The 27,959-nt window shown below is 44.9% G+C and overlaps 1 protein-coding gene across 2 annotated transcripts in view; it reads left to right on the top strand.

The window, feature by feature from the left end:
* Gad1 (glutamate decarboxylase 1) overlaps window positions 1-26,234 on the top strand; it is a 40,292-nt gene extending 14,058 nt beyond the window's left edge. For both annotated transcript variants that reach the window (XM_057755299.1, XM_057755300.1), the window contains exons 6-17: window positions 2,858-2,948; window positions 9,755-9,867; window positions 10,913-11,028; window positions 11,114-11,193; window positions 11,423-11,477; window positions 13,628-13,744; window positions 15,181-15,245; window positions 17,535-17,613; window positions 18,737-18,886; window positions 21,489-21,596; window positions 24,003-24,092; window positions 24,854-26,234. In XM_057755299.1, coding sequence (XP_057611282.1) covers window positions 2,858-2,948; window positions 9,755-9,867; window positions 10,913-11,028; window positions 11,114-11,193; window positions 11,423-11,477; window positions 13,628-13,744; window positions 15,181-15,245; window positions 17,535-17,613; window positions 18,737-18,886; window positions 21,489-21,596; window positions 24,003-24,092; window positions 24,854-25,027 — 1,238 coding nt within the window. In that variant the 3' untranslated portion in view covers window positions 25,028-26,234. The remainder of the gene's footprint in view (window positions 1-2,857; window positions 2,949-9,754; window positions 9,868-10,912; window positions 11,029-11,113; window positions 11,194-11,422; window positions 11,478-13,627; window positions 13,745-15,180; window positions 15,246-17,534; window positions 17,614-18,736; window positions 18,887-21,488; window positions 21,597-24,002; window positions 24,093-24,853) is intronic.
* The last annotated feature ends 1,725 nt before the right edge of the window (window positions 26,235-27,959 follow it).

Raw genomic sequence — 27,959 nt, 5'->3', positions numbered from 1 at the left:
GTGAACTGGCACAGGGATGAGGCAGCCTTCAATCAGAGCAGCCACTTAGGGGATTGCTGGCTTGTTCTTTTTTTAACTTCTCATTACGGGAAATTTTGAATTTATACCAAAGTAGAATTGTATAATGAACCCATGCACCCAACGCCTGGCTTTAATTATCAACAACTCCTGCCCACGTCACTTCACCCTGACTCCTTCTCTGCACTGTGTGGAAGCAAGTCCCCAACAGAATATTATTGCATCGACACCTACCTGCACGTTCAAGAATTTCTTTTAAAAAAATCACATAAATTTTCCAACTGTAAAATACTTAAGTTTCTTAATACTATGAAATATTCAGTTGCCTCATAGATATGTAAGAGCTTTTGCTGAATGTAGTCTCAGTTCTCTCGAATCGGGATCCAGTTACGTTCATGCACACTGCAGTTGGCTTATACACATCCTATTCAATTGATTTCTTCCTTCGTCTCTTTCTTCTTTGCAGTTTGTTTGTTGGGAAACCCTACTTTATAATACTTTCTCCCCTTACTTGACATTAAACCATGCATTATTCAGTGCTCTGTCATAATTGAAGTCAAAATCTGGGGTTGGACTTGGAGGTGTGTGGCTATAAAGCCAATTCTGAGAAGGTGACGATAAGAAGACCCCAGTTTGAGAACAGTCTGGGCTACATGAGGAGACCTATCTACAAAATCACAGAAAAAAGAGCAAAAGATGATATGGGAGGAGGTGAGGGAGAAGGAATGGAATCTAAACTAGGCTGCTGCTCAGTAGAAGCTGTTAGAGGATTCTGGAGGCAGACGCTGTAGCCATCTGATAACGGGTGGTGGGAAACCTTTGCACCTTATCTCAATGGACAGACTGTTTCACTTCATATCAGTCTTTGTAGTGTGTTTTTCTGCCATTCTGTGTGGCCTTGGTGCCGTATCAAATAAAGTGTGATTGAGCTTATTTATAATCCAGTACTAGTTTAGGATGATGGAACTGTTTAAAAAAAAGTCTTCAAATGGGTGCTGTACATGCTTTAATGTATATCAACAGAAGTGTTTCTTTAGAATATTTTTATTACTTGACAATTTCATACATGTATACAATGTGTCTTGATTACAGCCATCCCAACTCCCCCTCCCAGTCTTCCTGGCTCCCCTAAAAGTCCCACTCCTACCTTCATGTTGCCTTTTGATTTATTTTGTTTTATTTATTTATTTATTTATTTATTTATTTATTTATTTATTTATTTTTTTCCAAGACAGGGTTTCTCTGTGTAGTCTTGACTGGCCTGGAACTCGCTCTATAGACCAGGCTGGTCTCAAACTCATAGAAATCTGCCTGCCTCTGCCTCCCAGAGTGCTAGGATTAAAGGCATGCGCCACCACTGTCCAGCATCTTTTTGTTTTGTTTTGTTTTGTTTTGTTTTTGTTAATCTGCTGAGTCCAGTTAATGTGCCTGAGGTGGGTTTTCCACCCGACTGCAGACACCTACCAGCAGCCATGTTCCTGAAGAAAGATGACCCCTCCTCTCCCAGGACATTGAAGGGAGAGCGGGTTCTCAGGGAGGAGACTTAGACCCGGAAACACTCAACCACTAGCTCTCTGGCAGTTACTCGCAGACAAAGGCAGTTTCTGCTGGGAACACAGTAGCCAGCAAATCTCCCCAGCACTGTCCTCTGTCACTAGCTAATCTATTGCAGTGACTCTTTCATGGCAGCCGAGCCAAGCCCGGTAGTGTGGATTTGAGTTTTTGATAAACACCAACTTAGCAAAACCTTCACACTGAGCGCGGAGCCAGTTGAGGCACACTGTGGGCTGCATGGGACTTTTGAGCCGCAGAACCTAAGTGTTTCTGTGTTCAGCAACTGAGCGAGGACTGATCTGCCTACTTGTAGAGGAGATGCTGAATCAGCTCGGCTCTTAATCTGGTTAGCTCCATTACTTTATGGGCACCTAACTCTCGATGGACAAAAAACACTGTTGCTTGACATCACATTTATCCCAGAGACCCAGAGAGTGGTGGGTGGTCTCTGCATCAGGTCTGCCTTGAAACTGCCCAGGCTTGGTTTGATCTACAGCACTCTGAAGCCTACAGCCTCCTCTCCATTAGCCAATCTCAACCTGGCACTTCAAATCCTTGGGATAGTGAAGCAAAGGTTGCAATCGATATGAAGAGAATAAGGACTACTGCCTGCTTTAGTAAGTAGTTAAGAAAGGATCTTAGTTTGCAATCCAAGCTGGCCTTGAACTCACTATCCTCGTGCCCCTGGCCCCTAAAGATCACAGGTGTGCACCACCACTCAGGACATTATCACTTCCTTTCTCGTATTTGAAGAAATAAGTGCTACAAAAGGGCTCAGCTGAAAGTCAACAAATAAGATAATGGAGGATATAGTTCATTTCATGAGTCTCAGTTTTGGGGTATATGCTTCTTCTCTTACTAATTTGTGTGTGTGTGTATTCTGCTCCATATGGTACACTGTGTGGATACCTGTGTACCAAGTGCATGCAGTGGTCACAGAGGCCAGAAGAGGGCATCAGATCACCTGGGATTGGAGTTACAGATGGCTATAAACCACCATGTGGGTGCAAGGGATTGAACCTGGGTCCTGTGGAAGAGCAGCCAATGTTCTTAACCACTGAGGCATCATCCCAAACCCAATTTTCATTTTTTTGAGTTAAAAGTATGCTGCCTTAGAAACAGACATCTGAGGGTATCATTGGTGCCAATTCCTCCTTCTCCCGTACCCTTGGGGAACTCTTTCAGACCACAGGTTGGAGATACAACTGTATGGTCCAGCCCTTTTGCTCTGAAGATAGACTGAGAAACCTGGCTTTGCCTTAATACTTGCCTGTTGCCATTCTAGGTCATCCTCGATTTTTCAACCAGCTCTCTACGGGTTTGGATATCATTGGCTTAGCTGGCGAATGGCTGACATCAACCGCCAATACCAATATGTAAGTCTCGTGTATTCTTTTCCTATAAGTATACATGATGCATATGGCTTGTTGTTAAGACGTCCAACTCTGATGGTTCTGTTCTCTTAGAGTTCTTTTTTTTTCTCATAAAAACTTTTAGATTTTCACAAAGTGAAAAGCTATTATTGAATAATGTAATAAGAGTGTGCTTGTGGAAAATGATAGCTAGCGTTGAAATTTCTACGTGAACTTGCATAACAGGCTGTTTCTCTGTATGCACTTCTTCAAAGGTCATGCTTCAGGCTATGATTTTTGGTTTCCTTTCCCACCGAAGCACATTGGTGTTTACCACTTAGGCGGTATTTTCTCCATAATTAAGCTTTTATCCCCACAAATCAGTTTGATCAACCTATTAACTAAACATTCTACAGCAGCATTCATCTACTGCAGATATAGCATGTATTCATTTCAAAATAACTGGTAGGTTTTGCTGCGGGTAACGCTTTGGAAACCTCAACTTGCTCGTGCAGACGGCATTATCATTTAGTTCTGCAATCTTTTAAAGGCATATGAAATAATAAATAAATGTATATGAAACTGCTTTCAAGATTTTAAAGGTGCAAGTACAACCTGGATAGCCTCGGCAATCACCCCAAAATTTCCTGTATACATGTGTCCTCTTTGGGGTTCGGAATTCAGTACAAGATATGGGGGTTACCGCAGCTTAAGGGTGACTACCTTTGCCCTCAACACGAGTGTTGAGTGTTTACCCACTCTCAATGCATCCAGGCGGCGGCATAGATTCAATTGAAGTATACAAAGGGAATTAATGAAGCAAGTTTATTGCAATAACTTAATGATAACCGCATAAGAACCTCAGGGGTGTCTGTCACTCAGGATAGAGAGGCTGTTTGTTTGTTATTTGTTAGTTATTCTATGCCACTGGGACTCAGACCCCCGCCCGTGGCACGCTAAGCCTGCGTTCTGCCGTCCTGCTCCACTGCAGCCCCCAACTCACATCTTAAGTTGGTTGCAAAGTAGATTCTAAAAAATGTGAAGTTAGGTGAATGAGTGGGGTCGCCAGCAGTGCCTCTGGACAGCGGGCAGAAGTAATCTGTTTTCCTTAAGCCATGGCCGGGCCCCAGAGCCAGCTGGGCTTCTTTAAACTAACAATTGCGCATGCGCATCCCAGGGCTACCTAGTGCTGTGACTCAAAATACTAAAAGGGCATTCGGAAATTCAGACAAAATTTTAAAAGTAAATAAGGCAAATGGAGTCATTGATGCTAAAAGGCATAAAAATTCAGCTGATTAGACAAATGAAAACAGCTTCACACTTCCTGCCCACGAGTCAGGACATCTTCACGGTGTGAACTCGGGTCAGAGATGCAATTGCCTCCCTGTCCTCCCCAGACAGAAAAAAAGCCTCCCTTCGCCATCTTTGCTCTGCTATGGTTTGTAGAATAAAATATTTATCATCAAGCACAAACATCATAACATACTAATTACAACTTGAAGCAAATACACTAATGCTTAATTGTAGCATCTAACGGGAGGGAACAACTTAGATTGGAGAATGCAGTCTGTTTGTTTGAACCCAGCAATTTAGGAAACAAGTGAGAAACACAGAGGAAAGGGCAGGTGTGCGTCTGGGCGGGGGTGTGGCTCAGTGGGAGATCACTTCCTAAGCATCTTCAAGGTCATAGATTTGATCTCCCTGACCCCCACCCTCAAAAAGTATGTGTTCAGCAAGACCCAAATATCCACAGTGATAGACAGTGCATTGCTCAGGCTTACATATGTGTTCTGTAGGCCTCTGGCTGCAGCTTCTAATACGTAAAGCCGATATCAAGGTAAATAAAAAGAGCTCACCCCTTCGAGCCATTTATAATTAAACCTTCTCTTAAAAGCTTTTCTTGAACCAGAAAACTCTCATGGATTCTTTCTTTCCCCCCTTTTGGTCTATGTTCATAAAATCAAAACCCTTGACTCCTTCCTTAGCACAGCTCAGCCATGAAACACTAAAAATACATCTCAGCCATCTGAGGTCAAGGCCAAGCCAGCTAAATGACACATAGTAATTGCTTCTCCTCTGAACAGGAGGTATTTGTAAAATATGATTCGAATCCAACCGATCGATAGAGAAGCTTATTTAAAATAGTGACAGGGTTCCTGTCAGCTCCAGGGACAGGCATTGTGTGAGGAAGTGATAACTGTTCTCTAGACAGTCTCCTCAGCCGGGTGTCCTGGAAGATCATGACATGTGGCAGCATCACAGGGACATGCGCGGGGACATTTGCTCCCTTGTGACAATTCCTTCCACAGCTAGGAATGCTGTTCCAAATAAGCCTGGGAGAGACGGGCAGGAGAGCTTTATTCTGGCCAATTGTGATTTGATTACTGCTATGCTCACACCTCCCCTCCCACCCCACATCCGTTGAGTGTGCATAGCCCTGGTGAAAGAGTATAATTGCTATCTTCTGGAAAGTCCTTTCAAAGAATGCTCCAATACCCTCATTGAGAATGAAGCGTAGGGCATCTGACTGGTTAGCAAAGAAAGAACGCGTGTGTCCATGCTGTTCTATCAGCTCGTATGCGCAGCCCTGGGACCTGCTCCCCCAGGCAAAGATCGATGAGCATAAACACTCTGCAGGTGTGTAGCTGTTCTTGGCATGCACTACTCTTCTCTGCCAAAGCAAGTCCACCGAGAACAGCTGGGCAAGTTGCACACGCCACAGCATCCGGTGTGATGATGTAAGTGCGACATTTGCCGTGAGCTTGAGGGTCTCGCTCATCTGTTGCTTTATTCTCATGGGAGTTGACACTGGAGAAACATCTCGGGGAGTTTTCAGTTATCATACTCTGAGGGGCGAGCTGTCAGAGCAGAGCCTGCAACAAGCAGGTCTCATTTGTCATAAAGAAACCGCTACAGCCTAAAGGACTGGGATTTCAGACCCTGAAGCAGATAGCTGAGATCTCACACAAATCCAAGTGTTCCTCTGAGTTTCTGGCTTTTCATCACGGAAAGCAGGGCAATGATGTCTTCCCTACATAGTGGTTCTGAAGACTTAACACTGGCTCCACCCTAAGTGCCTACGGTATATAAGACATCCATACCCCCCACGATACACGCACAGCCTCCTGTCTCTTGTTCCTAACTCTTGCCATCTCTGAACGAAGAAGACTCTCCCTAAGATCCCCTTACGTAGCTTACTTATGGCACCTGTCACTTCTATAGAGATAGGAGGGCTAAGAGGATTGCAACAACAGCCACTATGGAAGGGTCTTCCAGGAAAGTCCTCAGCCTGGAAGTCACCAAAAGTCCAGGGTCCTTTTTACCTTTCTGGGTCGTAGTATACCGGAAAGCTCTCAATTACAAAGTTACTTGGTGCTGCATGCTGATTACCTGAGTTCCAGCTCTTACTGTCTGTTTCGGAACTCAGGGAAGCAGGAGGGTGTTGATGGCCTGCGGGACTGAGAAAGAAAGGAAGGGAAGGAAGCAGGGCTAGGAGGCATAGCAGAGGCAGGCAAAGCAGGATGCAAAAAAAAATCTCAGAAGTCACACAAAACACTCCACATAGCCATTGTCCGGCCATGCTGATACTGCACGAGGAAGCTAGTAAAGACAGCACAGCTCTTAACAGACTGTAGCAGAGGAAGGGCAGTTGGTGTGGCCAGTGACTGGCCAACTGCAGCATCTTGACCATCAGTTTACTTTAAGTTACTTTAATTTAATTCTGAGTGCATCTCACCGGCAAAGTGAGGTGGGTGGTCCAGGGGCCGACCCACCTCCTTACTCAGAATCATCTTGCTGTTTTAAATCCTTGCTTCCAATCCACGCACTCTTAGGCTGTAGCTCGAGCCCTTTGCGGAGCTACCGAACTGATCTTGGATCCTGAAATGTAACCATGTCCTGTGACTTCAGCATCCCACCAGCTTCTTCTGGATCTGCACTGACCTTTGATCTCTTGACATCATCTTTCTCCTGTTACTTAGGGAAGGGCTTTTTAAGCTGGGGTCCAAGTTGTCAGGGGAAGAATTTCTTACAATTGTGCATAAAATAATGGCATATTCACATCTTTTACCTGGAGATAGCGCTATCGTTTTCCTACAATTCCTAAAGGTGTCGCTAATCCAATTACAATGAGCAAGATCTACTGATCTAGGGTAAACTTCAAAGCCTTTCATAAGATACAGATGCAGGAAGACCCCTCTCAGTATAACTACAAATATGACCCACAGGGCTGGAGAGATGGCTCAGAGGTTAAGAGCACTGGCTGTTCTTCCAGAGGTCCTGAGTTCAATTCCCAGCAACCACATGGTGGCTCACAACCATCTATAATGAGATCTGGCGCCCTCCTCTGGCATGCGGACATATATGGAGGCAGAATGTTGTATACATAATAAATAAATAAATCTTAAAAAAAAAAAATATGACCCACAATAGCAGGCAGGGTCAGAGGTGTCTGGAACAAGACATTTCATTGGTCCATTTCTCAAATCAACATCCATGACCAATAAGGATCCAGAGAAAACTTTGCAAATGTATAGTCATCTTAGGCACACAAAACTCTTGTCCTTCAAAAGGTCCGCCCCACCCAGTTTCCAGGAAAGGAAAGACATAAGCACTAAGTTCCAGAGTCAGTATAGTAATAGTTGTAGATAACTGATCCGCCAGGCCAAGATAGAGACCCTCAAACAAGATGCAGCTCAGGACAAGAACCAAATGCTTGATTCACCATAGTAAGTGTCCATCTCGGACTTGGAAACGGTTTCTCGTAACATCTTTGTCTCCTCCAAACATAGGGACTGTGACGCACAGAACAGCCACTCTGTATCTGGTCAAGAGAACTGAATGAAGGCTTAGGAACCACGTACCCAACATAGATAAGGACTCTGAAATCCATGAGACCAGATGGCCTCCCGGTGGAGCTCTAGACTCTTCTTGCCTGTCCTGAAAGGAATGGCCATGGTCGGCTTCCTTAGGAAGGCGGATTTCTATGAATGGGAGGGCTAAGTTGCTTCTATCCTGAAACACACATCAAATCAAACTCCTCGGTTTTCAGTCCCACACATTCTCTCTCCCCAACATGGTCCCTGCCTGACCATCTAATACTGATTCGCCTCTACCTCAACTCTCATCCAGTCCTTGAGATGGTTTTTGATACTGTAGTGTGTGACTCCACCATTCCTTTCCATGACCTTGGGAGATTTCTTGTTGGTATGCAATATTATGAGATCCGAGCACTCAAACTACCACCAGTACCTCTTCACCATGCAAACATTTTGGCCATTCCAACCTTTCCAAAAGTCACTGGAACCTCAGATAATACATTTGTTCAACAATGTGGAGGGAGATACAACCCGTGAGTTTGCCTCTTGCTACCCTTGGCATTCCAGGCTAAACCAGGAACCCTTCTCTTCTTCTTCCTTCATCAGGCCATCAGACATGAGGGAGTGTTGGTTGCTACGGTGATGGGGCTCAGAGCAGAACCAAAGCATGAGTGTGACCTCCAGAGGTGATGGTAACTGAACACATGTTTTCCAAGAGTCTTCCTCCCAGATTTTTAGGGGACCCCCCCTCAAGGAAAATGGACATACTCCTTTTAAAACAAAGTCCCTCTGGTCCTCCCACCAGCCATGTCCCCTGGGGATCCTCTTGGATCTTTTGTGTCCCCTTGTATTGCCACATGATTAATGTGACTGCTTTTCTCGCTCCTCATTAAAGCTTAGTGGCTTCACCTGTGTTTTACGTAGAGCAATAGTTATCTCATTCTTGCAAATTAGCTTTTCTAAATCATTAAGCAAGATTCCCATTAGTCTTCGGCATTGGCATTCAGCCGCAAGCCTCTAAGTGATGACAGTGCCTCCTGTATCACTTGGCTGTGTTGGTCCAGGCATCTCTTTTCAGCTAGGACAGTCTTGGCTCAGCCATCAGACACCAGAGCTTAAGAAGTTCTAGCTAAAACAAGAAAAGGAGCCTCAGAGTCTAGTAACTATATTCTGTCTTCGGGCTCAATTTTCTGTGGATGGTCTTCCTTGATGTCTCTTGGACCCTGTTTAGTATCTTGATCTTGCTGCGATGACTGTCCTACCAGACAGAGCCACTGCTTTAAACTTCTTTTAAAAAGAACATGACTTGCTTCATTTACATTTGTCTGTTGGGAGACAAATGCAACCTGTCAGGCGACCTGACGCTCACAGTCAGATACGTATGCAAGTTGACCGTCTTCTTGTTATTTGTTATTTGTAATTAGAAAATCATCACTTCTAATTATTTTTGACAGATATTGACTCCAGGGAGTTATAGATACATAGTTGTCCTTAGGGATTATTAGAAGAAAGAACATGTAGATAATTACATTGAGATCTTTAAAACACGGGTCAATATTCCCAATTATCTTCACAGTCAGCTTTCAGAGGTTTACATTGTTTCTGAAACATAGACGTTAGCCCTGCCTATGAGCGTGAAACGGGCAGGTCCTTTAATAGAAATAAAATGCTCTACCAATTGTAAGTAGACGTTAAAATGCATTTTCTCAAATTAATGTTTGCCCTACAAACAGTAACGACAAGTCCTCTCCTCTGGGTGAACCACACCTGAGACAGGTGAGACTCTTCTTTGGCTGGTGAAATATCTCACAGCAGACTGCCCACCACCTCTCTTGGTAAGCCAGGCTGGGTTTTGACCCTTCTGGACTAGCAACATGTGATTTCAGGAAACATCATTTTAGCAGTTTTGAGCATCCATTTTCAGTGCCCACTACAACTGCTGTAGCAACGGTCTGTGTTCATCAAATCAGTAGGTTTATGTCCCCTTTCTCCTTCCTTTCATCGCCACTCCAGGTTTACATATGAGATTGCACCTGTGTTCGTTCTCATGGAACAGATAACACTTAAGAAGATGAGAGAGATCATCGGCTGGTCAAGTAAAGACGGTGATGGGATATTTTCTCCCGGTAGGTTTCTTCTCTGTAACTGATTGCCCTGCCAATATGGATCCTTTCATTCTTTTTTATTTATTAAAATTGCTAACATAGACACTATGGGTTTTGTTGTAATGTTTGCACATATGCATGTATTACAGTCGATGATCATAACTCTCTGCCTTCTTGTCTTTGTCAGAATGAAGGCTAGCAAGCATGCTCTCACCCCTGTGAACCAGCTGACCAAGGCTGTGTCTGGGGCATGCTAAATGGTGCCCGTTGACAATAGCAAATTTAGGGATCAGTGAATCAGATGATCAGTTAACTGACTTCAGCCCAAATAGTGGATCTACTGTAGTCTCCAACTCAATATAGATACAATTTAAAAAAAAAAAAAAACCTTTAAAGACAGCTGTTCTTGGTGGTAAGAAACAGGTACAGTTGGTGGTAGAGGCAATGTAACTGCATACAGGGGAGAAAATAAGAATACAATTGTGTATTAGTTAGTTATAATTAGTTAATAGTTTGTGTTGGTTAGACTTGGGCAGTTACCTCCTTTCTGCTTAGATCTTTATTTGGAGGGACATGAGTGAAGTTTTGTCTGTGTAAGTAGGCTTAGAATTCTCCTGGATTCACTAACTCAGCTGGTAACCAAGAGATGCTCTATTTCTGTCTGCAAGCGCCATTCCTCTCTTTCTCTGTCTTCTGAGGTCAGGGAGCAGATCCAGCTTTGTTCAGTAAACAGCTTACACAGAAGATGGAAGCTGGGAGGCTGTAACTTACTGTGTCTTTGCTGCTGCCACTGCTGTCTCTTATATTCAATATAGGCTTTGAATAAGCACTGAAATACATGAATCATCTCCAGCAAAACTGCCTATATAGCTTTGGAGATGAGTGTAGCCCCTTCAAGTTCAGAGCAAAGGGTCCAGAGGGAAGTCCTTAAGAGTAAGGAAGCCAGTAAGACTTTCTGGATACTGTCCTTCCCTTTCTTCATGTCTTGAAGCACCAGCTCAATCTTTTTTCACGTTAAAAACGCAACAGAGCCCTGCAACCTCCTGCTATGTCTGCTTGTTGATAGGGGGAGCCATATCCAACATGTACAGCATCATGGCTGCTCGCTACAAGTACTTCCCGGAAGTCAAGACAAAGGGCATGGCGGCTGTGCCCAAGCTTGTCCTCTTCACCTCAGAGCACGTGAGTTGGAGACTCTGCCTTGTTGGACTGCGGTGTGTGTTAAGGGACTGTCTAACTTTTAACCTCAAGCCTCCGTCTGTTGCAGAGTCACTATTCCATAAAGAAAGCCGGGGCTGCGCTTGGCTTTGGAACCGACAATGTGACTTTGATAAAGTGCAATGAAAGGTAGGCGGGGGAAGCGAGCATTAGTCCCTGATGTATTAAATGTGTTCATCTGTTAAATTTGTTTTATTGTGCTTAAGGACTGACGCGGTACAGTGTGCCAAGCTGCTAATGGTCTGTTGAAAATATCCAATTAAATTACTTTTTCCTGCTGGTGATAAAGGGTTTTTTTTTTCTTGTATAATCTTGTTGGTTCTTTATTTTAATTTCTTTCTTTTTATAACAATTACAGAGGGAAGATAATCCCAGCTGATTTAGAGGCAAAAATTCTTGAAGCCAAGCAGAAGGTATGTGTGATTTGGCTCATCTGAAACTTCACTGAGTACGTTCTTTTAAAATGACTGATCTCTGACCTACACAGTCAAAATTTTTGATAATAGGATAATTCCATTTCTAAGGTTCCTGTCTAGATATTCACTGATTTCCAACTTATTTCCAGCTTTTAGCCTCAAAGCTGAGTCTACAAGACATAGATAGATAGATAGATAGATAGATAGATAGATAGATAGATAGATAGATAGAGTGTGTAAGAGAGAGAGAGAGAGAAGGAAGGAAGAATTCAGTCATTAAATCACCGCATGTCAAGTAATTAGCTTGATATTCTTTAATAAATCAACTATCTGGGATTCAGGAAAATTCAAGCCAGTTGAAAGTTTTGCCTATTTCTTGTCAGTTATAATTTCATTTCAATAAGTACAATTTCATCTTGGGACCCTGTTTAACAAAGTGTGTCCATACCCCAGCAGATGGCTCACGGCACTTGGCAAGTCCAGCTCAAAAAACTCTACTAAACAAAAACAGTTTCCTAGAACAGATGAGCCCCAGGGCCCTGCCATGAAGCTCCCAGGCCGTTCACCCCCACTCTGTTGTCCAGTTACCTTCTTGTGCCTTCTTTCTTGGTTGTAGCCATTTGCTGGGGTCTCAACAAGGATATGGATGGAGTCTACTGATCAAGAGCTGAGCTCCTGTCCGTCTCCTCCACCTGTCCTAGCTCTTTTCATTCGTTTTTTGCTTTCCTCTTTTCCCTGTTGGCATCTTACCATGAACCAGAGTGTCAGCTTTCACAGCGGCAGACCTGCTACTGTTACTATGTGGGAGCATGTGCATGATCATGTGTCAGCAGTTCTGTGCACATGTGTGTGGAAGGCGGAGGACATACATCTTCAGGTGTCTTTCTTAGGCACACATCTATCAGAGACAAGGTCTCTCCCCAGCCCGAAACTCACAAGGTAGGCTAGGTGGGCGGAGCAGCGAGCCTCAGGAGCCACCTGCCTCCACTTAACCAATTCTCCCATTGCAAGCATGCACCAATACGGCATGCACCAACACGCTGACTTTTTCAGTGGGGATTCTGAGGCTTGAACTCATGTCCTCATGCTCTGGAGGCAGGCTCTTTACCAGCTGAGCTAATTCTCCAGTCCTTGCATCCACCTCTTTTTAAAAGCACCAATGTTTGAGTTTAATTGTGTTGTCAAACCACTTAGAACAGAGAGGCTCCCACAGAGAACAGTATCCAGAGAATGTTCAGAAGTGAAATTCTTAGATAAAAGCCTGCCCATCACTCCAAATACTAACTTTTCCTTTTGTTTTTTTTTGTCATATAATTTTTTACTGTGATATATTTTCTATATTTTGCTTGTTTAATTCAAGTCCATCTTGTTAGAATTCTTTATCTACTTGCTCTCTGTTTTGTTCCCAGCATCAAAAGGCCTGGCACATAAAAGTCACACAAAAGAAGCAAAACAAAATCACCCCGTTGAATGAACAGATAAACAAGAACACTTCTAGCTGTGGTCTCTGATCCAAACCAGTTTGGCTCACAGTTCGAAATGAATATTGTTGCCTTCCACTTTTCTTAGAAAGGAGCAGACAAGGGAGGTTAAAAAAAAAAGCCCATATAAGAGGACTAGGAAGATGGCTCCACAGTTAGAAAGACATACCATACCATACCATACCACACCACACCACACCCCACCCCACCCCACCACACCACACCACACCCCACCCCACCACACCGTACCGTACCGTACCGTACCATACCATACCATACCATACCACACCCCACCCCACCCCACCCCACCACACCACACCACACCCCACCCCACCGCACCGTACCGTACCGTACCGTACCGTACCGTACCATACCATACCATACCACACCACACCCCACCCCACCCCACCCCACCACACCACACCACACCACACCATACCATACCATTCCTCCTCTGAATCAGAGTTTCCTTCCCAGCATCCACACTAGGGTTACAGCCACCTGTAACTCCAGCTCTAAGAATCTCTGAAATCCTTTTCCATGCTCAGGGCAGTGGCGTGTGCGCGCACACTCGCACGCACACATACACATGTGTGCACACACACACACACAAATAAAAACATTTCTGAAGAAAACCACTCATTGGCTATCTCTTTCGCCTCACAGGGATACGTTCCCCTCTATGTCAACGCAACTGCGGGCACAACTGTTTATGGAGCTTTCGACCCAATACAGGAGATCGCGGATATATGTGAGAAATACAACCTGTGGCTCCATGTCGACGTAAGTGCCCTTGTTCACACAGCCCGGTCCTGGCAAGGGGCAGAAATAACATTGCTTTCTGCTTTGCCTCCAGCTTCCCCAAACACCCTTCCCGCCTCTCTCTACACACTTCAGCTCCCACTCTTCCCCACTCCTCAGCCCGCCATTCACGACCAGTCCGTGCCACAGACCCTGGCCACCCTCTGGGATTCATTCCCTGTCCTGACTGCCAGTAGTTGTCTGGTGTGGCTCCTTCTCGAGTCTACTGTAATGAACAGTGCCTTCCCTGGTTGCTTTATTTGGGTGAATGGGTGCACAGTAAAATATAGCTGATTTCAGAGAGAGAAAAATAAGAAGACATAACATACAGGAAACGGCCATGAGTGTGAACACTCCGTTGCCTGCCTACAGCCCCGCTCTGTAACACTTCTAAGAGTGCCTATCTGCTGCATGCAGGAAAATCAAGAAGCACGCAGAAGACATGAGCAGCTCAGAGAGTTAGTCCCAGAATTTTCCAGCAATAGCAAATATGCACTCCTACATATGTGATCAGAGCCTTTGGTTTTCTTTCTTTCTTTCTTTCTTTCTTTCTTTCTTTCTTTCTTTCTTTCTTTCTTTCTTCTTTCTCCCTGTCCATTCTCTTACTGGATGTAATTTCTTGGAAATACACAATAGGACAATCTGTCCCATTGTTGAGAATTAATGACTACCAAAGGCATGGGCTGCGTCCCATGCTATGCTAGGCTATCCAGACACCATGGTACCCACAAAAGTGTCTTGCTATGACTGGAGCTCTTGGGGGGGGGGTTCTCCAAACCCAGCAGACATTGGTGCTTTCTGAGTTTCTCAGGATTAGTTTAGAAGAAGCAGGTAGCTGTGCCTGCCTTTTAAATAGTCTGCAATGCCCGCATGGCAGTACTGGGCTAAGAGAATCCCTGGCTGCCCACAGCTCTTTGAGCCCTTGGCCTTGGTCCACAGCCACCACAAGCTCCACCCACTTTTCCTAGCTCGCTAAGACATTCTCTGGAGGAAGTTTATATAAAGAAATGGGAAGGCCGGGCGGTGGTGGCACATGCCTTTAATCCCAGCACTCGGAGGCAGAGGCAGTTGGATCTCTGGGAGTTCGAGGCCAGCCTGGTCTACAAGAGCTAGTTCGGGGACAGGCTCCAAAGCTACAGAGAAACCCTGTCTTGAAAAACCAAAAAAAAAAAAAAAAAAGAAAAAAAAAAGAAATGGGAAGTGATGAAGAGCCTGGTGTCTGTGCAGCTTGAACTCAGTGTGGACTTACTCCATAGGTTATCCTTTGTGTAATTTGCCTGGCCTGGAACTTGCTGTATAGACAAGGATGACCTCAAACTCAGAGATCTGCCTGTTTCCGCTTCCTTAGAGCCATGCCCAGCTTGGTTTTCGATTCTTCAGCATCACGGCTTCCTCTTGTCTCTTTTCTGTCCATGCAGGCTGCCTGGGGTGGTGGTCTGCTCATGTCCCGGAAGCACCGCCACAAACTCAGCGGCATAGAAAGGTACAGTGGAGCTTGGTAGCTTTTCCTCATCTCCTGCGTTCGATACATTAGACACCTCGGTCCAGCCCGTCCTCCTCCAACCTTGACGTCAACCTTAATTCCCCAAGCCTTGATGTTTTTCAGCGGTGAAACTCAATCTGATGGGGCAAACTTTAGCTTGCCTGGTGGTTTTTGAGTGTGTGTTGCATGGTTTATTTCCTAGTCAAATTAGTTTTCAGTTCACCAATGGCAGGTGCCTAAGGAGAGAAAAGTAACGGTGGAGAGATAGGCAGGTCTCTAACCCCTTCAGATCTTCTTCCTCAGTCAGGTAGCTGATGACTGATACACCTAGCTTCCCGACTTACCACAGTAGCTGTGGCAAAAGCGATATGGGAAGCAAAGGTGTAGAAAAGACTATCCCAGGCAGTGGGCACGGTCAATCCCAGGGTCCTGAGACATGATCTTGACAATCTTGAGGATGGTGGGCATGGAGCAAACTGGGAGAGTGGAAGAACAGGCCAGTAGGAAAGCTGGGCCAGGCAAGCTCATCAGAGCACTCTCCTAGCAACAGCTCCGGCTTCATAGCCGCTACTGTACCTGCTCCCTTCTGTCTCTGTTGCACCGCCATTGTCAACACCAGACTGCCTTGAGAAAGATGAAATATAGGACCCTATAATTTGGAGGAGAATACACTAAGTGTAGATGAGCCGGCCCAGCTGCGCTTTAGACTTCTCAGAGGGTTCTCATCGTCCGTCCTTAGATTCGGGAACAGGTGAAAGGATTGACGCTAGACTTGTTCTTTGTTTACACTGAAGCACGCATGTCTTCTGAAGGGAGCCAAACCCCATTATGTCCTGTTTCCTTCCACTTGGAGCAGCAGGGAATCATTTACTTCCCACCTTTGGAACCTTTATTTTTAAAGACATTTTATGAGATCTAAGTATACTGTTTAATGACTTGATATGTGTCAGCGATGATGAAATTGTTTAATGTGGCTTGACAGGGATTCTTCTCCATGATATCAGCGCTTGGTTAACCTTCCTCGGGATTCCTTCCGGGTCTCTTTCATGAGGTTGAAGGGAAAAGTTCTTCAACCTCTGCCCCTTCTTGAAACTCAGTACACATATACACTGACACACAGACACAGGCACACACAGACACACACACACCACGAAGGACCCAAGGAAGAGGCTAGAAACCCACAGCAACAGCTTAGTATTGTGAGAGCATCAATGGTTTAATTCCAAGGCAATTGATATATCAAAGGAAACACCCTTCTCGGGCATTAAAAGGCAGAGTCCAACTGCGGCCCAGGCCATCAGAAATGGTTCTGTAGCCTACTGAAGCAAATTTCTCAAGTTTGAATCATTCTACATTACACTCCACTTGTTTCTATAATGTCCTAGCGAGTGTGCTCCTTAGTCATCTAATTGCATCTGACAGAGTGATGCAGTTGCTAGGAGACCATGCTTGTTAAGTGAGCATTGCAGCCCAGACTGACAAAAAAAAAAAGAAAAAAAGCTCATTTCTCACTTAACCACGGCTGCTAGCTAGCCAGAGTGTCTGGCAGTGCGGCTGATCATTGCACTTAGGTGTGCCTTCCATCAGCAGGTAGCGCCTCGTCACCAGCCTTTCTTTAAACAAAAACAGTAAAGGCAAGATAGATGTCCACGGCTGTTGGCAACAAGGAGGCCGACTAGTGTATGGGTTGTGAGTGCTGATTCTGTAAAAAGAATCCTGGGCTTGACTTAGATCAACACCTCCCAGCGGTGTGACTTTTGGTAATATGGTTAACCCATCTGTGCATCAGCTTCTCCACCTAAACTAGAATAGGAATGTCTACATCATAGTATTGCCATGAGAGTTACATATGCCTGGCCCTGTGATAAGCATTGCATATTTTATGAATGTGTTTTATCTTTTATTCCACTCTGATGAGATAGGTATGAACTCTTGAAGCACAGATGAGTTGTGTCACACAAGCTAGGACGTGTCGGGACTAGATCCCGATTTGCACAGTACACCTGCAAAGCCTGAGTCCTTAGCCACTTTCCAGTCGATACGCCTCGAGTTCTGAGGACAGTCGGACACATAAGTAAGCGGCAGCAGCTGTTGTCGGTCACAGGTCTATGGGATTTAGCGGTGCAATACCTTGAGAGACTGCTTGCAGCTTGCATTTCTCCTTGAGGGTCAATTTAGGGCAAGGAAAGCACCTGTGACCTCAGTGGGGCTGGGTGGGGTTTTTCTCAAGACAACAAGCTCTTCTCTCCCTTGCTGTAATCTTCTCAGAGGTTCCTATGTGTCTTCCAGGGCCAATTCAGTCACCTGGAACCCTCACAAGATGATGGGTGTGTTGCTACAGTGCTCCGCCATTTTGGTCAAGGAAAAGGTTTGTAGTCCCTGCAGAGATGCGTCAGGTAGCAAGCACATCCCAGTGCTTGAGAGAGAAATGGTTGGTAGTCCCATTGTGAGGCTGCAGACTCTCCTTGCCCGCCCTCCCAGCAATCTATATTCTCCTTTCTATTATTGCTGTTGGCTGACCTTTGTCTTTGTTCAGTGCTTGGGACCCTGTTGGTGACAGACCCTTCAGTGAAATTCTTTTGAGTATTTCTTCATGTCTGCACAGACCTGAGAGTGATTGCTGAGTCACCCAATCAATGAGAACAAACTGTGCTACTGAAACATACTTTGATCTCTTAGTGAATTTTTGTAGTCTCATTAGCTTAAAAAGTAAACACAAATACTGACTTAGGGCAGCAGGGACTGTTAGCCAGAACACTTCTGGAAGGTCAACCAGATGCCTCAGTCAGTAAAGGTACTTGCTGACAAGCACGAGGCTCTGAGTTCTATCCCTGAGATCTACATGGTAGAAGGAGAGAACCAACTCCCTCAAGTGTCTTCTGATCTCCACATATATGCCATGGTGCACACGTGTGTGCACAAACACTCATACACGTGTGTGTGTGCACACGCAAAATAAATAAATGTAATTTTTAAAGAAAGCTTCTGTAAATGAGTTGGAGACAGATTTCCCTCCTCCCCCACACCCAGCATACTGATGCTTCATAAGCCCTGCTGCAGGAGAGGTGCCCACTCCAGCCGGCCTCAGAACCCACACAGGCTCCCTCTTCTGCTTACCTTAACTTCCTAAGAGATCTTCAATAAATTGGAAGAGTTGGGAGGGGTAGCATTTGGGGGGATGGAAGTTCCTTATACTCCAAGCCCGGCCCAAAGAAGAACAAAGCAATTCCTCCTTGAAAATGACAAACCTCAGAGCATCTACTCACATTTCCAGATGTCCCTTAGAGGAACAGTGGGGCCCTTGTAGGCATCCAACACAAGAGAACATTTTCTAACTGGAGCGACAGATAGGCAAGGGGATTCTCCAGGAGTGACTTTAAAGGAATCTATGAAAGACCTCAGAAGAAAGGAGGTGTGGTCCCCAAATCCGTCCTTGCAGCCGAATCTCTGGCCGGTGAATGCAGTTGCTCGTGTCTTGATTTCCATGACAGGGTATACTCCAAGGATGCAACCAGATGTGTGCAGGCTACCTCTTCCAGCCAGACAAGCAGTATGATGTCTCCTATGATACTGGAGACAAGGCGATTCAGTGCGGCCGCCATGTGGACATCTTCAAGTTCTGGCTGATGTGGAAAGCCAAGGTATGAGCGGGGAAATGCGGGAAGCAGAGAGCTGTGGCTAGCACAGACTGGGTGAGGGGGCAGCAGTGTTATCTCAGCTAATCTACTGCACATGTGACTGTATCTAGATAACCGAGTTAACTATGTTTTCTTTGTGAGTGGAGTAACCATGGCAACAGCGACTATATCAGCCCTCTCTCCTTCAGGTCATTCTCCCTTGAATCCATATGGGAGTTTCTTATTCTTACAATCCTCTTCTTACTAAAAAGTTTGCCAAGATAATGACTTCCACAATAATTCTCTTTAAATTAAAAAAAAATATTTTGTTTTCTATTTTGGGTATGTGTGTTTATGAGTGTAAGTGTGCATGTGCCGTGGTGTGCAGGTGGGGGTTAGAGGGAAACTTGCAGAAGCTGGCTCCCTCTCTCATGGATTCCCAGACCAGACTCCGACAGCAAGGCCTGGCAGCAAGCGCCATTTCCCAGAGCCATCTTGCTTGTCCTCCACAATAATTCTTGAGAATTCTAAAATTATTCAGTGTGGATGTAGGAAAAGATATAAAACTACCATGTTGGTCTGAAAATAATTCAGAATTCCTTTATGAAGGACCTCATCAAGAAATATATATATATATATATATTTCGAATATATGTGTGCATATATATACAGATATTGAAGTTTAAGTTTCTACTTAAAAAATGACTATCACATTGCTTACACTTTATACTCTACTCTGCGTGGTGTGTGCATTGGGTGTGGTGCCTGTGTGGGTGTGTCTGGTGCTTTGTGTGCGTGGTGTTATAGACGGGTACGTGTGGATGATGCTGTGTGTACGTGGTATTGTATTTGTGGAACTCTGTGAGTGCAGGGCTGCTGGGATTAGAACTTGAGACTTGATTCTGGGGACTCGTGCCGCTGCACTGAAGTACACTGCGTGTGCAGCCATCACCCTCTTGACTTGCATTTCTGTATCTGCGATAAAGCTACAAGAAGGGAGAGAGATCACCACACGACTGTTTCTAAAGTATTGCTATGCAGCCAGCTTAAGGTCAGTTTGGATTTCACAACCTTGCTCCACATCTGTTGTTTCTATTTGTTGGCTTTAATAATTTCCATAGTACAGATTTGGGCTACCTTTCCCTCCAAACAATAAGGCTTTCCAGCAATATCTAGTCAGATATTTATCTCTTCTATAGGAAAAACTGGCGGGTGATTAGTGTTCTTCCTTGTTCAGCCATCTTGCCTTAATGTCGAGTCTGGATTTGATTTCTCCTACAAAGTAATTGTAGGCATTTTGAGCATGTAACTGCCTTCACCGCCATAAGAGAAGGAGCCCTATCATTTTGCACTGCTATAATGACCACATGGTCTCTCTCCATAATTGCAGCTTCATTTTGGCTAACAGTGACCACTTGAACTATCACTAGGAGGTTCAGCCCCTGGGTTGCGGAGGGAAGATCCCGGGGTGGAATTCCTTTGCGAGGAAGAGCCCTCCCTTAGAGAGCTTCCTGCCTTGCCAGCTCTAAATTCTGCCCAGGCTCACCAGCATCTCCAGGCCAGCCTCATGCATCTGGTCTCATCAGCACCAGCCCACTCAGCAGCCTGCGTGCTGCTCTGCCAATCAGCCATGCTGGCTTTTGAAACTCAAGCTCAGCCAGCTTATCAATAGTTGGAGCTATTGCAGTCTTGAGGCGGGTGCTGAGAGCCATGGCTTCCAAACCTGTCTGCTGGCCTGTTGCTGGAAGGGAACAGTCACTGTTCTAGGAAAGGTGGATTGCCTCTAAGGACTGGGGACTGGTTTGGCCAGAATATGGGGCTGGGGAAGATGCCTTCTATGAGAGTGTCTTTCAAAATGTCTGTGATGAAGAACCAGTTGGTGGTTCCTTTGACCTAACACGGACCTATAGGAAACTGTTAGAAAGATTAAAAGTAAAACACAAACCCAAAGTCATTGCTTGTGACTGCTATATAATTGTTTTTGTTTTTAAAGTTTCTTAATGGAACCAGGGGGTGACTCAGCAGGTAGAGGTGTTTGCCACCATGTGCTTGAACCCCAGGAGTTACATGCAAAAAGAAAACTGTCCTCTAACCTTCACACACAGGCACACACCAAGACATTTCTGTGTGCGGGTGCGCACACATGTGCGCGCACACACATGGGGAGAGTGGAGCAGACAGACAGACAGACAGAATAAATAAATGTTTTTTTAAAAAGTTCTTAATTTCAGCTTCTCTACTCATTCCGTCCCAGACATGCTGCAGTTTGTGTTCTGGCCTCAGTCCAGATGTGACACTCAGGCAGCACTACCCGAAAGCAGCTGGCTTGTGACTAACTTAGAGGGAGCTAAAACCCCACTGAGAACAACTTCCAAGAGGACCAAACAAAAGTCTTCGAGAAAAAAAGAAAGCATTTTCTTGCATGCAGGGCTTTGAAGAAGCTGTGCGCATTTGATTAGCTAGATGGTCCTTCTTAATCAGCACCTTTGATTAGATGGTCCTGCCTATCCATCGTCGAGACTACACTTCTTTATATGGCCCATAGCCAAGGACAGCATAGCCTTCCCAAATGACCCTCATAGGGAAATGCAACTTGATATCAACACAGTTTTCTTCTTTGAAACAGGGTACTGTGGGATTTGAAAATCAGATCAACAAATGCCTGGAGTTGGCTGAATATCTCTATGCCAAGATTAAAAACAGAGAAGAATTTGAGATGGTTTTTGATGGTGAGGTAGGTTGTCATCATGGACCACACATGTGCTCCCAGACAACCCGGGGGGGGGGGGGGTCCAGAAGCTCAGATGATAGACGTCTGTTATCTCACCCAAAACACAACTTAAACTTCTCCCATGCGTGGCCCCTTTTACCCAAGATGTCTTTACTCAATCCAGGTGTATGGATACTAAAAAACAGACAAAGCGAGGATGAATAGTAAAGGTAATTATTTGAAAGCAATTCTCTGGTAGACTATCTTGCTATTTATTAAAGACTAAAGTAAATTTTCATACTAATGAGATGGGTGCACTTACTTATTTTGACACAAAGAATTAAATTTTGGTTGAATATATGATATTGCAAGATGTAGAGGATCCTTAACATTTTTTAGAGTTGAATGAGATTTCGATTTTATAATCTTCAATGCAGAGAATTCTGCTTTGCATTCATATATAGCACGTATAGAACAAAATACCAGAATGTGTCAATAGGAAAATATTAAAAGTCTTTGCTTTCTGCAATTGGGCCATTTTCTATGGGCACAGAACACTTTTTTATATACGGTGAAAACTCTGCTGTTCATAGCTTGAAGCAGTGTGGATTCTGAAGGGAGCTGTTCCAGGCAGCCCCTCCTTGACATTGTGGGGCACTGTACGGCATGTGCAGTACAGGTGTGACTATTATGTACTCAAAACCAAGTCTGGGGCTGCAGAGATGGCTCAGTGGTTAAGAGCATTGCCTGCTCTTTCTAAGGTCCTGAGTTCAATTCCCAGCAACCACATGGTGGCTCACAACCATCTTTAATGAGGTCTGGTGCCCTCTTCTGGCCTGCAGACATACACACAGACAGAATATTGTATACATAATAAATAAATAAATATTTAAAAAAAAAAAAACAAGTCTGTAGCGAGGTGACACGGTGCAGCACAGGCAAGCGCTGCCAGCAAGCCCCATATTTGTTACATTTTTAATTTAGAGGTAAGTTTTGGTCATTCTATAGTCAGAAGTCTTTTTCTATTCCCCCACACCCAGTCATTCAGCCCCATTTGAAGCGACAGTGCACAGTTAAAGTTGCTGAGTCCTGATGCACATAGCTGTCAGCCAGCCCTGCACGCCTAGAGTGCTTCCTGTGGTCCTAACCCTTCCTTGTTCTCAGGTTTGTCTTGAGTTGAACTCTATCCATAAGTATCTCCCGGGCCTAAGGAGCTTGGAGGTCAGGCATATCTTCATCGTCCAAGATTGGCTCTAAATGAGGGTTTGCTGTCCCTGGATTCACTGTGAAGAGAGCCAGCTAAGCTGCCTCTGCCCAGGTTCACACACTCCCCTGGTTATACACAGTAAAGTACCTATTAGCCCAATGTTTCCTGAATGCCAGCTGTGCACCGGACACAGGGTTATATATTAGCCAGAATAAATACTGTGTCTGCCTTGGTCAAGTTCACAGTTGAATAAAGAGGTATGGGATCACTGCCAGTCCCGGTAAAAGAAAACCCGTTCATAACTGGCTGTAACCGAGCACCACCACAGTGAGCAGGTGTCTATTTACCCTTCTCAAGACATCATCCGAGACTCACCAAAGTCTGCCAGAGTCCCAAGCACACACAGTCAGCATGCTCCTGCTGATCCGCCAGGCACGAGTTTACTCTTTCTAGTAGAGGATGGAATTGAGTCCGGAAGTTTGATTTCCAGCGACCACATGGAGGCGCACAGTCATCTGGCGAGATCTGGTGCCCTCTTCTGGCCTGCAGGGTAACATGCATACAGAACACTATGTATAAACACTGTATGTATAATAGATAAATAAGTCTATTAAAAAAAAACATTGCACTCGGGAGGCAGAGTCGGGCGGATCTTGGTGAGTTCGAGGCCAGCCTGGTCTACAAGAGCTAGTTCCAGGACAGGCTCCAAAGCTACAGAGAAACCCAGTCTTGAAAAACAAAAACAAAACAAAACAAAAAAAAGATTGAAATGAGAACTGTGGCGTCTCCAGCCTCCAGCCACCTAGAAGCAGGCACAGTCCTGGAGATACTGAAGGAGAAAACTGCAAGCCTCTCGCCAGCACCGCATCCATAAAGTAGGCTGAGCGGCTTCCCTCTGCACCAACATCAAAGGAACACCCTTTTCTGAATCGCTCAAATGCCATTGCTTTTGTCATTTTAAGGTACAACGGCAGTAGGTTGGGGATCTAGAAAGTGGGGGGGCGGGGGGTTGGGGAGCCAGCACTCTTGACAGGCGAGACCGGATAAGCTCTGCTTCCTGCCTGGTGTATTTATGCTCCCATTCAGACCACTTTCTTTTGGACCATGGGGAAAGGAAAAAAAAAAAAAAAAAAAAACACCTTTCTCCAGAACTGCTTCTGGCTTTTGGTCAAGTTCTAATCATCTTATTTTGTTTGCTTGATTGTCTCTTGAAATTTCCGCAGCCCGAGCACACAAATGTCTGCTTCTGGTACATTCCACAAAGTCTCCGAGGGGTTCCAGATAGCCCTGAACGACGAGAAAAGCTGCACAGGGTAAGGACAGGCAACTGCCCCGCCCCCTGCTCTTTGTCTCAATGGTCAGGCCATCCTCCTGCCTCTGTGCTGTTCTCAAAGGGGAGGGGTAAACAAACAAAGCCTCATGGTGGCCTTCTGGGTAGTGGGGTGGTACATTTGATTTGTACTTCTGGGGTCTGCATTGCCCCCTTGCCACAGTTCAGATAAGGTTGGAGCCTCTGAAAGATGGAGGTCCACCTTGGAAGGGTGCTTCATTACAGAGGCTCTGTGCACAGCAGGTGAACGATAAACATCTTATTTGGGACATTCCACATTCTGCTGTGTCTGCTGTTTGACTAAGTCCAAGCCTACTTGAGTGCTGGCTCATCTTCTCTGTTGAGTCATACGTCAAATTTTATCCATTCAGAACTGTTGGAATATATGTATAACACGTTAGGCATGCAACCACTGAAGCTCAGTCTGCGTGCCAGGCAGTGTCCTCGACTCTAGGCCATACACAACATAACTTGTAGTGTTGTCTGCCTTTATTTCTTTATACATTCTGTTATCTTTGTTCCAAGATTGACATTCCAGATTCAACTGCCCAGTGCTTTCTAAGTGAACTCATAGTTGGGTGGGTTTAGATATTGGCCGTGAAAAATATGTAGTTCTAAAAGTGCTTCTGTTGTTTTAGACAAATACCACAAAGTCAACCAAGTTGATCTGTTAAAATAATAATAATAAAAGAGGGTCGTCACCCTCATCGGTGCTGAGTTTGACTTTCTGTTCTCCATCACAAGGTGGCTCCCAAGATCAAAGCCCTGATGATGGAGTCAGGGACAACCATGGTCGGCTACCAGCCGCAGGGGGACAAAGCCAACTTCTTCCGGATGGTCATCTCCAACCCAGCAGCCACTCAGTCTGACATCGACTTCCTCATTGAGGAAATAGAAAGGCTGGGCCAGGACCTGTAAGTCCCCTCTGCTGAGCCAGAGTCCCCGGCCACGCTTTTTCCCTCTGGCACCCTTCAGTAGCTAACTCACCCTGGGCCATTCACTGAAGGGAATTATAATCTCTCGGAAAATATCTGTCACAACCTCATGTAAGCTTGTTTGTTAGCGTTAGTGGGAAATAATGTTCTTATAAAAAAATTAACTGCACAATAGGAACACAGTATATATGTACAGTTATATATACCTCTCTCTATGTACATGTGTGAATAGTGAGTGTGGCTTAGTCCTAGACCAAGCATGTCTCCCGTCCCCCAGAGAACTAGCCTCACCTCCCCAAGTTGTTAAGAGTCTAAGTGCAGGGCAGATGGCGCCCCCACTGCTGTGTCCTAGGGACCCGGGGGAAATGCTGCTGGTGAGAGCCTGCCTCCCTGTCAGAGCTGTTCCCACCTGAAGGGGTGATGGATGACAGACAGCACCAGGAGATGACAAGCGTCACACCCTCCCTGTTCGTACCCAGCTAGGGGAAATAGTAGCAGAGTCTGTCACAGTCATGCTGTTGCTGTGTTCTTAGAGGTTAGTTTGTGTAGACTGTGTATATTACCGTTGTCTGTCTATGGGCGGGGGGGGAGCACATATGATTTAATTGTATGTCAGCGAAATATTATTTATATTCAGATATATACCATGTTAAAGAGGCATCTTGTATTTTCTTCCCATTTGTAATGTATTTTATTTATATATTAATGAAGTAAGTTCTGAATACTGTTTATGGTATTTTCGTGCATTTGTGAGCCAAAGAGAAAAAAAATGAAAATTAGTGAGACTTGCATTTATATTAGAGTGCCCTTATAATGATTTCAGCATATGTGTACTGTCTGGAAAAGAATTCTGATACTGTACATAGAGTCATATGTATGGAAATCCTGCTTCAGTAGCCTCTGCTTTTCTCTTTCCCCATCTGGCTGTATGTCAGGTATTCTCAGAGCTTTTCTAGTCACTGTTGAATAATAATAACTAGATCTGCTGTAATTTTGTAGTGTACATGACCAATCTCTGTGACTCGCTTAGCTGAAACCTAAGGCAATGTTTCTGAAGATCTCTGATACACTGACCAGTCCCACAAGTGTTTTTAAAAAAATGAAACCCACACTGTGCGTTTTAGAGTATGCAAGAAATAAATAAAGAAATAAATAATAAAGAAATAAATATTCTCCATGAATAAAAGAACTTGAACCATTTCTTTTTCTTCCCATTTGTGTTTCATATATAAGAAGGGCCCAGGAACCTTTACTTGGGATCATCCACGGCCTGTTCATTTCCCATTAGCTGGCTTTGGGAGATGCTCCTGGTTAAGCTGAGCCTTAACCAACTGTTGCAGGTTCCTGTGCCCTTCATCAAGAAAGTCACTGAGTCTGTCGATAAATTTTTTTTGCTCCTGGTGCCCGGAGAAGGAAAAGCAAGCCCTGTCTCTCACCCTGCTGTCTGTGTCTTGGAGTTGCATGCTTCATCAGTAAACGAATATTTCCATCCTCTACCTCAGGGAGGGTTACGGGCCCCAAGGTCACGGCCGTGAGTGTGGCGGAAAATACCCCTTCTAGTCTGGACCTTAGATCATCCGGCATCTTTGCCTGTCAGTCACAGAATCACAGCTGCTTGCGATCTCTGCTTGTGCAGTGGCTCCAGCTTACTTCCTTAAAAGATACAGCCAGCTGCTGGATCGTAAGGGAAAAGGGCTCAATTCCTCCACTATTCTGTTAAGCTATAAACAGCACCTTATTCGTGAGAATACAAGGCTTTGTCTTCAGCACGTGTGGGAAATAGAGAGGAGACTCTTGCACACAGCACTGAGGTTGATTTAACAAACTGGGTCATAGGGAGAGATCAGAAAAGCATTTGATTCCTTTTCTCTGTTCCTCTTTCTCATCCTTCCCGTGGGTTTCCTCCCTTCCTGTTCTTCTCTGAATTCAGGCCAGTCCCATAGCGTTTCCTGACTTAGCGGTGCAAGAAGAGCCTTGTTTTGGCAGTCGCAGTCCAGTTCTATGAAATAAGAGTGTCTTCATGGGGCTGGAGAGATGGCCCAGCAGTTAGGAGCACTGACTGCTCTTCCAGAGGAACTGGGTTCAGTTCCCAGCACCCACAAGATCTGACATGCTCACAAAGACATACATGCAGGCAAAACACCAATGCACATAAAAGAAAAAGAAAAAGGTCTGTGTGCTACCGTACCCGGAGATGTTATTTATTTAAAAAAAAAAAAAGTGCCTTCAAAGTTTTAATCAGGATATTCAGAGAATTCCTCTCCACGCCCTCATTCTGCTGTTGTTTCAGGCTGCAAACTCCTGGCAGAAATTTGATGGGGGCTGCTGGTGTGTTCTCTTTAAAACCCCTTCAGCTAATTTTCCTAGCAACTGTATTTTCTCATATGGGTTAGGCCTGTAGGAAGAAAGAGCTAAAGCAACAAAGAAATAATTTTTTAAAAAAACTTTTATAGTCACGCACGCACACATGACTGCGAGTGCCCCCAGGAAGTCAAAGGTGTAGAATCCTCTAGAACGGGTGTTGCAGATAACTGTGAGCTCCCCATCCCCACCCCCACCATGTGAATGCTGGGGATCCAAGCTAATATAAAAAGCAGTGGTCACTCTTAACCAAAAAGCCATCTTCCAGCTACCAAAATCATAATTTTACCAAGCTGTTAAAGTGACATCTGGCATTAAGTCTCCTGGACCACAAAGGATGTTTCTATTTGTTTGTTTCTTAGCGGAGCTATTAGGAGGTAGAATTAAGGAGGCATTTCAAAGTGAAGGTCAACTCGTTCTTTACAGTGTTCCGTGGGATTTTTCTGTGACTTCTGACAAACCCGTTTTGACGTGTCACTGATGGCATAATCCAAGTCCACCGCAGAGAGTCCCCCTTGCCTTTGACCTGACCCCACCTTTCTCCCAGCCTCTGG

Source organism: Chionomys nivalis, chromosome 22 (assembly GCF_950005125.1).
Source record: "Chionomys nivalis chromosome 22, mChiNiv1.1, whole genome shotgun sequence".
Taxonomy (NCBI): Eukaryota; Metazoa; Chordata; class Mammalia; order Rodentia; family Cricetidae; genus Chionomys; species Chionomys nivalis.
The sequence above is the reverse complement of the archived record's forward strand: the minus strand, read 5'-3'. Positions and strand labels throughout refer to the sequence as shown.